This window comes from Echinops telfairi, unplaced genomic scaffold, assembly GCF_000313985.2.
Source record: "Echinops telfairi isolate 266 unplaced genomic scaffold, ASM31398v2 ScPeMD7_45;HRSCAF=164, whole genome shotgun sequence".
Taxonomy (NCBI): domain Eukaryota; kingdom Metazoa; phylum Chordata; class Mammalia; order Afrosoricida; family Tenrecidae; genus Echinops; species Echinops telfairi.
In genome coordinates, this window is record NW_022103943.1 from 614,652 (window position 1) to 629,851 (window position 15,200).

Genomic DNA, 15,200 nt, shown 5'->3' on the forward strand with positions numbered 1-15,200 from the left:
GCGGCGGTTAGAGTCCAAGCAAGGGTAACTAGGCCGGGGCCTACGAGGAGCAGCCTTCTCTCCACCAGAGGACAGAGAACCGCAACCTTCATCTCAGAGGTACGGTGCTAAGCGCTCCCCATTCGGCCCAGCCCAGCCTGCTTTGGCGGCGCCTTCTTCCTCCTTCCCTCGCTCTTTCGCTCACCCGCTCGCGCCTTCCCTGCCTGCCTGCGTCACCGCGGCCGCCATGGCTGAGAACGGCGAGAGCAGCGGTCCCCCGCGCCCTTCCCGCGGCCCTGCTGCGGCCCAAGGCTCAGCCACTGCCCCGGCGGAACCCAAAATTATTAAAGTCACTGTGAAGACCCCCAAAGAGAAAGAGGAGTTCGCGGTGCCTGAGAATAGCTCGGTCCAACAGTTTAAGGAAGCGATTTCTAAACGCTTCAAATCCCAAACCGACCAGCTAGTGCTGATTTTTGCTGGAAAAATATTAAAAGATCAAGATACCTTGATCCAGCATGGCATCCATGATGGACTGACTGTTCACCTCGTCATCAAAACCCAGAATCGACCTCAGGGCCAGTCCACTCAGCCTAGCAATGCCGCTGGAACCAATACTACCACAACATCGACTCCCAGGAGTAACTCCACATCAGTTTCCACAAATAGCAACCCATTTGGATTGGGGAGCCTGGGAGGCCTTGGAAGTCTTAGCAGCCTGGGCTTGAGCTCAACCAACTTCTCTGAGCTCCAGAGCCAGATGCAGCAGCAGCTTATGTCCAGCCCTGAGATGATGATCCAAATCATGGAAAATCCCTTTGTTCAGAGCATGCTCTCGAATCCCGATCTGATGAGGCAACTCATTATGGCTAATCCACAGATGCAACAGTTAATTCAGAGAAACCCAGAAATAAGTCACCTGCTTAACAACCCAGATATAATGAGGCAAACCCTTGAAATCGCCAGGAATCCAGCCATGATGCAAGAAATGATGAGAAATCAAGACCTGGCTCTGAGCAATCTCGAAAGCATCCCAGGTGGCTACAATGCTCTCAGACGCATGTACACTGATATTCAAGAACCTATGCTAAATGCTGCACAAGAACAGTTTGGGGGCAATCCATTTGCTTCAATAGGGAGCAGTTCCTCTCCAGGGGAAGGTACACAGCCTTCCCGCACAGAAAATCGAGATCCACTACCCAATCCATGGGCACCTCCACCGGCTACTCAGAGTTCTTCTACCACCAGTACCACCACGAGCAGTGGGAGTGGATCAGGCTCCTGTAATACTACTGGGAACACCATGGCTGCAGCCAATTATGTCGCCAGTGTCTTCAGTACTCCAGGCATGCAGAGTCTGCTGCAACAGATAACTGAAAACCCCCAGCTGATCCAGAATATGTTGTCAGCACCCTACATGAGAAGCATGATGCAATCTCTGAGCCAGAATCCAGATCTGGCTGCACAAATGATGCTGAATAACCCTCTGTTTGCTGCAAATCCTCAGCTTCAGGAGCAGATGCGTCCACAGCTCCCAGCTTTCCTGCAGCAGATGCAGAATCCAGACACTCTATCAGCCATGTCAAACCCAAGAGCAATGCAAGCGTTAATGCAGATCCAACAAGGGCTACAGACATTAGCCACTGAAGCACCTGGTCTCATTCCAAGCTTCACTCCAGGGGTGGGGGTGGGGGTGCTGGGAACGGCCATAGGTCCTGTAGGCCCAGTCACTCCCATAGGCCCCATGGGCCCCATAGTCCCATTTACCCCCATAGGTCCCATTGGGCCTGTAGGATCCACTGGCCCTGCTGCCTCTCCCATCTCTGGTGGCCCCCCTGGCCCTGGCGTACCCACTGCGTCTACAGTATCTAGCTCTGCAAACAGTGAAACCACGAGTCCAACATCAGAATCTGGACCCAATCAGCAGTTCATTCAGCAAATGGTGCAGGCTCTGGCTGGAGCAAATCCTCCACAGCTGCCAAATCCAGAAGTTAGATTTCAGCAACAGCTGGAACAGCTCAATGCAATGGGGTTTTTAAACCGGGAAGCGAACTTGCAGGCCCTTATAGCAACAGGAGGCGACATCAATGCAGCCATTGAGAGGCTGCTGGGCTCTCAGTCATCTTAATTACACTTCTGTACCTTGGAAAAAATGTATCTTATTTTTGATAATGGCTCTTAAATCTTTAAACACACCCGTGCTTTACTATCATTTTGATTTTTTTTATCTGTCAAGTTATAAATCTAATGTGATGCATTTTAAGGTGGTCAGTCCCTTCTCTCCCTTTCCCCTCTCCTTCCCTTCCTCCCCCTCCCCCTCCCCTTTTCTTTTCTTCCCATCTCTTCCCTCCTGACTTGTGTTTCCTTCTTTCTCTGTTGTGAATGGCGGGAATCAATGCTGTTTCACTCAAAAGAGCTGCATGCAAACACTTCTCTATTCTGCATTGTGATTTTTGGAAACTGATAGCGGCCTTCACAGTTGGTTGAACAAGTTCTGTCCTACATTTGTCCAGTTTATTTGCATTTTAAACATTAGCCTATGATAGTAATTTAATGTAGAATGAAGCTAATAGAAGCAAATTATTTTAAGCTCTCTAATTTGTGGTACAATATTGCTTATTGTGAGTTTGGCATGTATTTTTGCTAGCAAAATGCTGTAAGATTTATACTACTTGCTGACCTTTTTTGCTATATTTGTACACAGTACAGTAAGCACAATTGGAACTGTGCATCTTTTAGAAATATTACACTTGATAAGCAGAATAAGTGTAACCAAAATAGGAAAGAACACATATTTCTGAAACTACATATTTCTTCAATTTTGTAGAATCTTACAGCATCATTGATAAATTTCCCAGTGGAAATGTTGGCTAGGCAAGTTCAGTTAAAAATATAGTAGAAATGTTTATCCTGGTTATCTCTCTTAAATATATACTTTTAATTGTACAGAACATTTACAGTGTAACCTTGTGTCAGCATTCACAGATTGACTGTTTATAATCTTAATCTTTGTGTAACCTGAAGGCTCAGTGTAGTAATGCCAGGATAGTACTTTTACTTATTAAGGCTTTCTTCTCAGGTTCTCCCATAAAGAGATCCTAATATGCATTTTGATTTGTAATTGGAAATGTAACTTTTGCTGAAAATGTCATGTGATGTTTGAAGTATTTTAACTGCTATGTATAAAGGAAACTGTATCTTTTGACTTTATCATTTAATTTTCTTGTGCAGGTAAAAATGCATTTAAAATGACTAAAAAAAATTAAAAAAAGAAAAAAAATGGATAAATCTTTTCCTTTTTGCTTCCCAGCTTTAGGATCATTTTTTAATGTGTTGCCCCACTTCAAGATTATGTAAATATTATATTGTTTCTCTAATTTGAGATTTTATTAGAAACATTTTTCCCCATCTAGTTATTTTGATGTATCAAATCATTGCTGTGGTATGGATTCCTACTCATAACAACCCTTTAGACCAGAGTGAAACTGCCCCATAGGATTTACAGGGCTGTAAATATTTATGTAAGCAAATTGCCTCATCCGTTTTCCACAGAGTGGCTTGTGGGTTCCAACAGCCAACCTTTAAGTTAGCAGCTGAACACTTAACTGCTGTGCCACCAGGAACCTGATTTAGACAATTTGCCAATTGTTCATCTCCTTGCATTTGAAATTATGTGTATATATATTAATATTCTTCATATAAAGCATGTATATACTTTATTCTGTATTTTAAGTATCTTTAGTATGGGCTCCAATGTATATCGATCTGTAGTTAAGTATAACTTGATAACTTAAGACAGCCATTCCTGTTGATCACTTTTTTTCATAATTTTCTGATGATCCTGACATTTATTTTAATCCTGTCCCTACCCCAAATTGAGGCTTTGGTTGAGATTGCCTCAAATTGATAGGATAGTGAAAATGACAGAATTGCATTTCTTTTCAGAAACACAGTATCTTGCCTCCTTACAAGCAGCCTTTGAGAAAGTTTTATGTTAAGTCCTGTGTAATTTGTGATCAGGATATTCCCAGGTAATTATGGACCCACAGGAAACATCGAGCCTGTGAATGGGAGCTCTTACTTAGTGTTTTACCTGTGTGGTTCTTGTTGGTATACAGGAGAGGAATTTATTTTCATAGGTTAATATAAAATTTGATAATTTATTAAAGTATTACTTTGAAAGTTATTCAGTCGATCCTTTTGGATTTTTAGTAGGCAACCATATCAAGGATAGGTTATGATAATGTATTCTTTGCAACATGTATAACATAGATTTTGACTGGGTTAAACACTTCAAGAGCAGTGCTTATTAGGCAGCAGTGGTATCCTTTTATGTTTCTCATTTTAAGCAGAATATGTTTGGTGCAACAATTCTAAATTGAGATTTATTGTACTATAAGTGTTGGTTAGTATTTTTTTAATGAGTAAGCTCTTTAGTTTAAAAAAAGAAGAAAGAAACCCTTTTAACTCAGCATTTTCTAAACATATTTTAGTAAAGGACCAGTTTTTTGAATACCAAGTAACATTTTGCTTATCACTCTTCCTCAGAAAAATCAGCTTAGGAAATGGTTTATTATTTCATTGCTATATGATGCTGGTTATTTGTCACAAAGACAAAGTCTGCTATAACAAATTTAAAATTTTTAATGAAAAGAATGATTTTACAGGAAAATACTGAAATTATTCTGAGGCATAAAGAAGAGTAGTAACTCAGTAAACTTAGAAGAAACAGAATGTTGTTTGAGGTTGGTCCAGATTCTTAGAAGGCAAATTAATTTCAAATGTTCAAGGAACAGAAATTTTCATTTGTCAGATTTTTTTTAAAATTTATCTATCTTTGTTTACTACCCGAGAAAACCCAGATCTTTAATTTATTAATTCTAATATTTTTCCTGGTTGTTAATTTTTATTTGTAAATTTACTCATTTTTGTCTATTCTTTATTGCTTTTAACTGTTGTTCCTCCATCCTTTGCATAATGGAATTTTCTCCTATTATGTTGCAGGCTTTTTCCAGGCTGTTTTTATTTTTCCCTCCCTTTTTTTGGTGGTGGTCTTTATCTATTATTTATCCATTTGTCATCAAGTCAAAAAAGGTTATGTATGACATGCTATCCATTCCCTCCAAGAAGAGAGTGGAAGTGATTCTTATGTCTTCATGGTATACTTGCATGTCACTTCCTCCCTAGGACTGCACTAGGTGATGATGTATATTTATATTATTGTGCTTTAACAGGGTGAATTAGTAGGAAGGGAACTAGGGTCAAGGGAAACCCCAGTACAAAGACTTCACCCATAAACATTCTACATTTGCTTTTTTGATGTTTACTTTATGTACCTGTTAAATGAGCTCTCACCACTTGTGTATCTGGTTGGTGCATTAGTGCGGGTGTGTGTGTGTGTGTGTGTGTGTTAAACAACATTATAACAAGACCTGCTCCTTCAGTAAAGAGGATTATTGCATCAGGTCTGGATGACCATTTAAAATGAGAAATCACTTCAGGAGACAATTTTGGTTAACCTTGCCCTCTGAAAGGGGCAGCCCGCTTTAAGTGCTGTTGACTTGCTCAGTCAAGATAGTAACCGGTGAAATGATTCTTTTCAGGACCATAACCCAAGGCTTGGGGTTAGGGTGTTAGGGGAACCATTTGACCTGAGTAATCACAAAGGGACTCAAAATCACACTTTTGACATTATCTCCAAATTTGTTGATAACTCCAGCCACAGAGCCTGACTGATCTGATAGAATGATGTTCATACAACTTAAATATAAAAATTTTAAATTATATGACAATTTTGGTAACCTTAATTTGGTATTATTTTACTTCAGAAATATACCGGAATAAAATGTAACCTCTTGTAAAAGAGGTTCTATTCTTGTCTTTTCCACTACCTGCCCCCACCCTGGTGCTTTAAATTAAATAGAGTTAGTGCCAAGATTTTATCAATTCGTCAGGATACTCACAGAGCTATCTCACTGAAGGCAGTTGATGGTGTCCTTCAATTTGACCCCACCAGAACCACGTCTTGCATATATTCTTTGAGTGCAGTGCTGCCCTCCGTGCATGTAGAGGCTTTCCCCACATTTTGTTTTGTTTTGTTATGAGACTCAAAGAAAAGCAATGTTCTAAAAATAAAAACATGACCTGGCAGATGTCAGATTGAAGCCACTCCAAAGTGCAAGCTTTATGCTTGCCTAGATTAGACACTGATGATAGATAAAACCCTAAACCAACACATTTAAAAGTTTAGGTAAGCCACTCTTAGGTTTTTTAATCTCTCTTCATTCAATATTTAATTATACCAACTTTATACAGTGGTTGCAGCAGTGGGCTCAAACCTAATGATTGTGAAGATGGTGTAAAAATGGGCAGCATTTCATTCTGTTGTGCATTTGGACCACTATGAGGCCCAACTGACTCGAGGTACCTAACAACAATTTTATGTATTACATATATATGGAGAAAGATAGATGCAGTTGCCTATTTCTGTAAAGATTTGCACTGTCAGAAAGCCTATATAGAGTTGCTATGAGTTGGAATTGATATGTGGCAGTGGATTTTTTTTATATCTGTTTTAGCTGTATTGAAGTATTTGAACATAGATCTGGGCTCTCAAAGACAGCACTTCCAAAATCCAACTTAAAAATGTCTTGACTCAATGTATAGATAAACAAACTAAAGTAATTTCAGGAAAGATTCTATATTATCGAAAGGATTACTGACAAAAATCTAAGAAAGAAAAAATGATTCAACCCTAGCATGGATTTCACCAGATTGCCTTATCAGACTAAATAACAATTTCAATTATACTGGGATAACCGTAACAGCTAACATATTCATGGCTGTGTGCAGTTTTCATAACACTATGTTTTTTAGGTGCTATGGAGTCAGTTCTGCTTCACAATAGAATGAAATACTGCCCAATCCTATGCTATCCTAACAATTGTTGCTATGTTTGAGCCCAGTCTTAGAGTTAGTGTATCAGGCAGTCTTTTGGGGGGACTTAATTATTTTTGCTGACCCTCTACTTTATCAGGCACGATGTCTTCCAAGGACTGGTCCCTCCTGATGACATGTCCGTAGTAAGACAAAGTCCTACCATTTTGCTTCTAAGGGGCTTTCTGGCTGTATTTCTTCCAAGACAGATTTGTTCTTTCTTTTGGCAGTCCATGGTATCTTAAACATTCATCATACACAATAATTCATATGCGTTAATTTTTGTCTAGTCTTCCTATTCTTTGTCCAGTGTTTGCATACACATAAAAAAACTGACATTGAGTCAGTTCTTATTTATAGTGACCCTATAGGACAGAGTAGAATGTGTTTCTGAGGCTGTAATTATTTATAGGAGCAAAAAGTTTCATCTTTCTACCATAGAGTGGCTGTTGGGTTTGAACGTCTGACCTTGTGGTTAGGAGCCTAAGGCATAACCCATTGTGCCACCATGGTTTTTCACATGCATGTAAGGCATTTAAAAATACCATGGCTTGGGTTAGGTGCACTTTCAAAGTTAACATCTTTGCTTTTGAACACTTTAAAGTGGTCTTTGGCAGCAGATTTGCCCAACGCAATTAACTCCTTTTATTTCTTGACTGTTGCTGCCATAGTTGATTATGGATTAATTGTTAGAGCAGATTGTGTGAAAGTGCACACTTTAGAAACAGCTATGTCACAAATATTAACTGCAATCTGGAGTTTGCCTTTTTGACTTTTGGCTAATACTTGAAACTGCCCTTCCGTGCCTCTGTCCACAAGGGCCTATTACATATGTCTCCAAATTAGCAATCACATGGGTCACTTATTTTAGCTGCTCTGGAGATGCTTGCCTTTTTGTTGAGCTGTCTCTAAGACCTCAAGAGGGCAATTTTGTGAATATCATCAAGGCATTTATCGGGTTTTTTTTTTAAAAGACTATCCTTGGGAATAAAACTGAGCTAGTTAATGATTGGACTATAGTGGGTGTGTAATTTGGATTGACAATTGTTTTAATTTGGGTTCTCCAGAGAAACAAAACCATTGATGCTTGTATGTGTTTGTATCTAGAAAGATTTGGCTTGCACTGTTGTAGAAGTAGGTTAAGTTTAGTACAGTTCAAGTCAGGTCTCTCTTTTTGCATGTAGCTATGGAAACGGACAAACAGGAAGCAGGATGAAAAAACAAGGGGGAGTCAAAGGCTGGTGGATGCTGAGGTAAATCCTATGTTTTCCGAATGAATCCACCATTGGTAATCCATTGGCGCTTGTGATTGGCAGGCTACGCAACAGAAGATCCATGAACCAGATTCAGAATCCAGCTCCAGCAGAAGCTGAAGGGACAAAGAAAACTCAGTTCTGCTTAGGATCTCTCATACAAAAGGCCACCCTGTCCCCCAAAGAGGTGTCATCAGCTGATTGATAGGTTGGGCTCCACCCCTACCTTCACCCAGAAGTGTCTAGTTGCCGTAGACTCTAACCATCACAGCAGTGTTAAACAATGTGTCAATGAATGTGGACAGAGATTTCCAACATCAGCCCTATACCACTGAATTTCTTTTTCAGTTACTAGCATGAAAACATGAAATAGGAACCCTAGTAGCATAGTGCTTAAACGTTGGGTTGCTAACCGGAAATTTGAAACCGCTAGCTGCTCAGAGGGAGAAAGAGGAGACTTTCTACTCCTGCAAGGAGTCTTGGAAACCCAGAGGGGCAGTTTTACTCTGTCCTAAGGGTAGCTATGAGTCAAAGATCAACTCGATGACAGGGAGTTTGGCATGAAAACATGAAATATCATGTTCATACTATTGCAAATAATATAGGCAGAACAAATGCACTGGATAGCACTAACACAATCCAAAAGAAACCTTGGCAGCAGAAGGAAAAAAAAAGTCAAATCTAGTGGGAGTATTAAGTCCTTCACTTGTGTAAAATATTAAGTTAAGAAAAGCAAGTGATTAACGAGCTAAACCATGTGAAATTACAGCATGCACACATGAGTAATAAAAATTTAGACTCTAAGGTCGATTTGGCAACAGAAAGCAAAGGTAGAAAACAGTTTCAAAGGTTTATTTCAGAGCTCCTGGGTGAGGTTCACGGGTCCCTAATTGGGGGCCAGAGAAGTCGCACTGTCCGGGAGAGAGGTCAAGAGTTTTATAGCCTGGGTCTGGCGGGGAGGGGGTAGCTAAGGGAATTTTCCACTGCAACTTTGTGGTTTGCAGATCCGGAGGTAAGCAACCATGTTCAATGTTATCTGCAATGGCCAGCTCGTTGCGTCTGGGCTTGAAGGCCACCAAAGGGGAGAGGAGGCCTGGCCTCTCGCAGCATCCTAGAAGTGTTTTCACCAGCTCCATGTATCTTCTCATCTGACTGCCCTGCCTACTCCCTCCCCCACCTGACAGACTCCATTAATAGAGACTTGATATCTGTAACAAAGAAGACCTTAATGAAATTTTATTCTCTACTTGTTAATTTCTTCTGGAAGACGTGAGTGAGTTATTTCAGAGTGCCACAATAAATATGGCCATCTTCTCTGCAACCTGGAAAACAAACAAGATTGTGACTGGTTTGCAAACGGGGTAAAAAAGCATTCTTGAATACAAGACTGCTTATGTCTAAAGATAGGGGGAACATGGAAGTACCACACCAGCCTGTGTGATCCAAAGATGACAAAATCCAAATATGATAAAGGGAAACAACAGAGTTTAAATTGTGAACAATCAATTTTTAGAAGGAAATGGAGAACAGTGGGAGCCCAAAATCCATCTGCAGAGTAACTCGTCAGTGGCTAGCCACAGGTGAGGGACTTTACTATCAGACAGATTATTGTAAACTATGGTGGATTGAACCATACTTGGTCAAGTGACCACTCTTGACCCAACCTTAATTTTTTCTAGGCTCAAATATTTCTCGTTTGTTTCATGACAAATTTCTTCTCTGGCTTTTTAAATACTGTCTGTCTTACTCTTTATTTTTATCTTTATATTATTTCCTTCTTTTTTCTGTTTCATTTTGTTTTTCACTATTTCTGTTTCCAGTTTATGAAACACAGAAGGAGTGGATGCATAAAGATAATAATTCATGCAATGGTTTACCAGAAGTGGGGGGTGGGGAGGAAGTTAAGGGGAATTGGGAAGCAATCAATGAATGGAGATCAGGGAGGGAGCATTAGAACTGATGGTGATGCAGTATATACAGCTCTTTAAAAGCAACTTGATGAAATGCATGATATGTGAATATTATACCAAAGCTACTAAAAAAAGATGAAAACAAGGTTGACTAATGGTTATTATGGGTGAAGGAGAAAGAGTTGTTGCTTAGGGGTCATTGAGTTTATGTTCATAGTGGTAGAATAATTTTGAAAAGGATATTAATAATGTACAATATGAAGAGTATAATCAAAGGCACTGAATTACACATATAGAAGTTGTTGAATTGGAGAATATTTCATTGTGTATATTATTGCCACAATTAACATAAATAATTACACTAATTGTACAAAGAAGAAGAAAATGTTCTAAAATTGGTTGTGGTAATGATTCTACAATTCTTGATGTGATTGAACTACTGAAGTGCATTATATATGAGTGACACACTAATAAAACTTTAAAAAAAGATTGGGGAAGAGGGAAGGCATTGGTAATTTGGAGTGGTTCCAAAAGCAAATCAAATGAGATATCATAAGAAGTTAACATTTGGGCCTATTCTTAGGATCATTCTAACAACTGCAGAATTCCTTCACTGGAGCTGTTAAAAAAGAAGCCCACTTGATAGCACTGTTCCAGAATGGTTTTATGGATTAAGTAGAATTTTTAATTAGAAGACCTCTAAAATTCCCGAATCCCTGTGTGGCACAAGCAGCATAACTGGTTGAATGTTTGACTACTAGCTGAATTAGCTATTGGACTTTACCCACAGATGCGTTTTAAATTGGACATGGTGGTCTGCAGCAGAAAAATCAGTCTTGAAAACTGTGGGACAGTTCTCTGCACACATGAGGTCTCCTTGAATCAGAATCAATTCAAAAGCAACTAACAATAAAAGATTTATTCCAAATTTCCCAATGTACTTTTCAGCTTTTTAGTATGGTGGTAAGATCTAGGGTCAAAGCTGCTCCAGAATAAAATCTTTAAAATTTCTGTCCTGCATTTCCAATTTGGCAAACAGCAACTCAGTAGTAGACTGCAGACTTTATTTGACATATAAGATTTAGGTAAATTCAATATTCATTTAAATTATTGATACTACATGTGGGCCCAGTACCGGGGAGTGTTTCATTCTATTTTACATAGGGTGACTATGAGTTGGAACCTGCTCACACCACCTAAAAACAGCGTGCAGGGCAAAGACTTAAAATTACAAGATCTTAAATAGACTATTACTAAGTGCTGAGAACTTGGGAGGAGAAAATTGGAGGGGTGCCTGAGGTCAAAAGATTGTTTCAACATGAAGGTTATAAGGGCACTCTTACTACCTGTTTCTATTGATGATGATATTCCCTTACCCCTTGTCAATCACAGTGGCTGTTAGGGAAGAAGGTGAAACTATGGAGAATGTAAGATGTGGTGACCAGGAGTGTTAAATTTTTTTTATATCTAGTTCTTCAGTCAGAATGATTCTTTGGGAACAAAAACATATTTGAACCTTGTTTGACACGAGTTTCAGAGTTACTATGGTTTATCTTCTTTGTACATTGTCCTAGGATTCCCAAGGTTCTGAAGAAAAGCTTCCTAGAATCTGTGGTAAGATAAAGATTTCTTACTTGAGGAATGTAAATTGAATTTCATATATGTGTTTGTGTGTAAACTGGCTTTGCCAGCTAACTCAAGTTCCTGTTTATACATTGTTATACTGCTAACCTACCGTCATCCAGTCATCTCTTCTGTACACAGATCTTTTTTCTCTTTGTAGGCTTTACATTGGGTTGAGCAGAGGCCACTGGAGAAATAATTTTAGCCTTTTGGCTTCACTAACGGCCTCTCATTTCTGGATCCATTCCCATGTCAAGATGGTTTCAGTTCCAGTGACTTCTTTTTTTAATAAACTTAAAATTTTAACCATTTTAGATTTACTGAAAAAAAATACTCATTTCCCCTATTTATAATAGTATGGTGCACTTTCTACAATTAATAGAGCAATACTGATATATTATTATTAATTCCATATTTTATATTTCCTTAGTGCCTAACTTTTTCTGTTCAAAAATTGTATCTAGGGCATCTCATTACATTTAGTCATCATGTCTCCATAGGTTTCTTTTGGCTGTGTCAATTTCTCTTACTTCATTTGATTTTGGTGTCCTTGAGAGTTTGGGGAGTACTGATGAGGTATTTTGTAGAATATCCTTCCATAGGACTTATCTGATGTTCTCATGGTTTCACTGGGGTTCCGGATTTGGGGGAGGATGAACACAAGTAAAGTTCTATTTTTATCACATCCTAAGGGATACTAACATGACTTAACACTTGATTCTGACCCAAGTCACCTTGCTTGAGGTAGTGTTTGTCAGGTGTATTCATTGTGAATTTACCCTCATTTATCCCCCTTTCAACACTTTGCTCTTTGGAAGGAATATGTTATGTACACCCCCATTTTAAAAAAAAATCTCAAAATTCATTGCCTTCGATTCAGTGCTAACTCGGAACCTTCTGTGGATTTCCAAGACTATAACTGATTATGGGAGTAGAAAGCCCCATTTTTCTCTTGGGGAATCGCTGGTAGTTTTGAACTTTGAACCCTGTGGGTCAAAGCCAACGTAACCACTGCACCACCAGGACTCCACTATGCCCCCACTTGAGGAGTGAGTTAATGCTGGTATCTCCTTGAAAGGACAGTGTCTACATAAATTATTTAGAATTATGCATAGAAACTTGTCTTTTCCCATATTTATTCACATCAGTATAGACTTTGGTTATAATACTAGTTTTTAAATATATATATATTTAATTGTGTTTTGGTGAGAGATTACATAGCAAATTAGGTTCCTATTAAACGGTTTCCATACATATTGTTCAATGACATTGATTACATTTTTCACATATCAACATTCTTTTTTTAGTGGTTTTCTTGATATAGTATTCACACATCATATACTTCCATGGGCTTTTAAAATGAGTTGAATATACATCATCACAATCAGTTCTAGTCCTCCCTCCCCCCATCTTGGATAAGGTGACCAGACCTCCCACTTTTGGTGGCACAGTCCTGATTTTTAACAATTTTCCCGCGTCCCACGGCCTTTTAAAAAAATCCCAATTTTTGGAAAGAATGCACGACAAGCTAGGGAATGGCGGGATAACGGGAAGACCAAATCTTTAATCAAGAACACCCCCCACCTCCCCACCCACTCCCCGGTCAATGGTGTCCCGCTTTACCAATGCTTTACCAATGTTAAAATCTGGTCACCTTAATCTTGGATTCATTGCTTGATTCCTAAATCCCCTCACCCTCTCTATCTTCCATCTGCCCCCCCATCCCCGATAAACCATTGCACAGTAATTATCTGTATGTATCTACTGTGCCTTTGCTTCACAAACTGGGAAACCCAATGGTAACAAAAAACAACAAAATAAAATGGCAAGAATAAAATAATACTAATTATAAAGATACAAATACAAATAAAGAGTAGAAAGAAAAGATGACCATCAATATTTTAAAAGCCAGGGAAGAAATTTTTGTTATTAAAGAAGCAAGAAATACTTGAGCCTAAATCATATTCATGTTGGGTCAAGAGATAGGTAAGCTGACCAAGTGTCAAAGTATATCATGTTTGATCTACCATAATCAAGCTTACAATAATCTTTGTCTGATAGTAAGGCTGTTTGAGTTCCTTGCCTGTGGCTAGAAGGGATCTGCCAGAGCCTTAATCTAACTGATATTCTACAGATGGGTTTTGGCTTTCACTGCCCTCCATAGCCTTCTACAAATTGGGTGCTCGCAATTTCAGCTTTGATACTTTTCCCTTCTTCATAGTTGGATTTTGTTATTGTCATATTTGGATCACATAGGCTAGTGTGCTTCCATGTGGATTTAGTTGACTCCTCATTTAGATGGCCGCCTGTTTGAATACAAGGCTTTAAAAAAAATATTATTTATTTATTTTATTTTTCTTTTTAATCGTTTTATTAGGGGCTCATACAACTCTTATCACAATCCATATAGACATCAATTGTGTAAAGCACATTTGTGCATTCATTGCCCTCATCATTCTCAAAACATTTGCTCTCCACTTAAGCCCCTGGCATCAGGTCCTCATTTTTCCCCTCCCTCCCCGCTCCCCCTGTCTCATGAGCCCTTGATAATTTATAAATTATTATTTTGTCATATCTTTCCCTGTCCGATGTCTCCCTTCACCCACTTTTCTGTTGTCTGTCCCCCAGGGAGGAGGTCACATATAGATCCTTGTAATCGGGTTTCCCTTTCCAACCCACTCTCCCTCTACACACACAGGGAATACAGGGCGGATGATCCCTTCAGGACCAATGGTGTGAGTGGTGATACTGGGAGTGAATACAAGCCTTTAAGACCTCAGACACTATTCCAAATGATAGCTGGGCATGATTTGCTTTCTTCCCACTTTGCTATAGCACTCTTCAGTTATCATTTTATGAAGGCGAGTATTGAGCAGGGTCATGTTGTAAGAACTAAATGATCTTGGATTGGGGCTAGAATAAAGTAGGAACCCAGAATTCATTTGCTTGTCCATGGGTTATACAGGACTCTGGTTTACTTTGGCAGTCTATTATGACAAAAACAACCCCACCAGACCAACATGCAGCAGAAAAAGAAAAATACAAGCCATTGTAAATCATCCCCCTGGGGTATATGGTGATTACATTGATAACACCAACAATTTTTCCAATGACAGAACTCCAGACACTGTATAAGAAGTCTATGCGAGGATGGGGATTGCTGCCAGGTGAAAACTTATTGTATCAATTCGTTCAAGTGCAAATTCATGCCCAAAAGATCAAAAGCTGTCATATCCATGCAAGCAAGGCATCGAGGTACTACATATATGGTTATTCTGGGTCCCTTTCCATTAAACACCCACCAAGTCAGGGGTTACACCCACGACCCATTGACAGCCACTTTCATGGCTTCCCCCATCAGAGTACCCCATTCCTCAATCAAAAGGTACATGGGTCAGTTCATTCAGTCAGACCTCTATGTTGAGTCCCTCTGGTGTAGCCCCTGGGATGCCATGTTGATTGCAAGGCCAGCGTCTGAGGTCATCATGGCCCATGGTGTGGT

At 39.4% G+C, this 15,200-nt stretch overlaps 1 protein-coding gene across 1 annotated transcript; it reads left to right on the plus strand.

Moving 5' to 3' along the window:
• Window positions 1-30: 30 nt before the first annotated feature.
• Window positions 31-3,178, plus strand: UBQLN2 (ubiquilin 2). Its single transcript, XM_004717678.3, has one exon. The coding sequence runs from the start codon at window positions 227-229 to the stop codon at window positions 2,102-2,104; it is 1,878 nt and encodes a 625-aa protein (XP_004717735.1). The 5' UTR covers window positions 31-226; the 3' UTR covers window positions 2,105-3,178.
• Window positions 3,179-15,200: the final 12,022 nt, after the last annotated feature.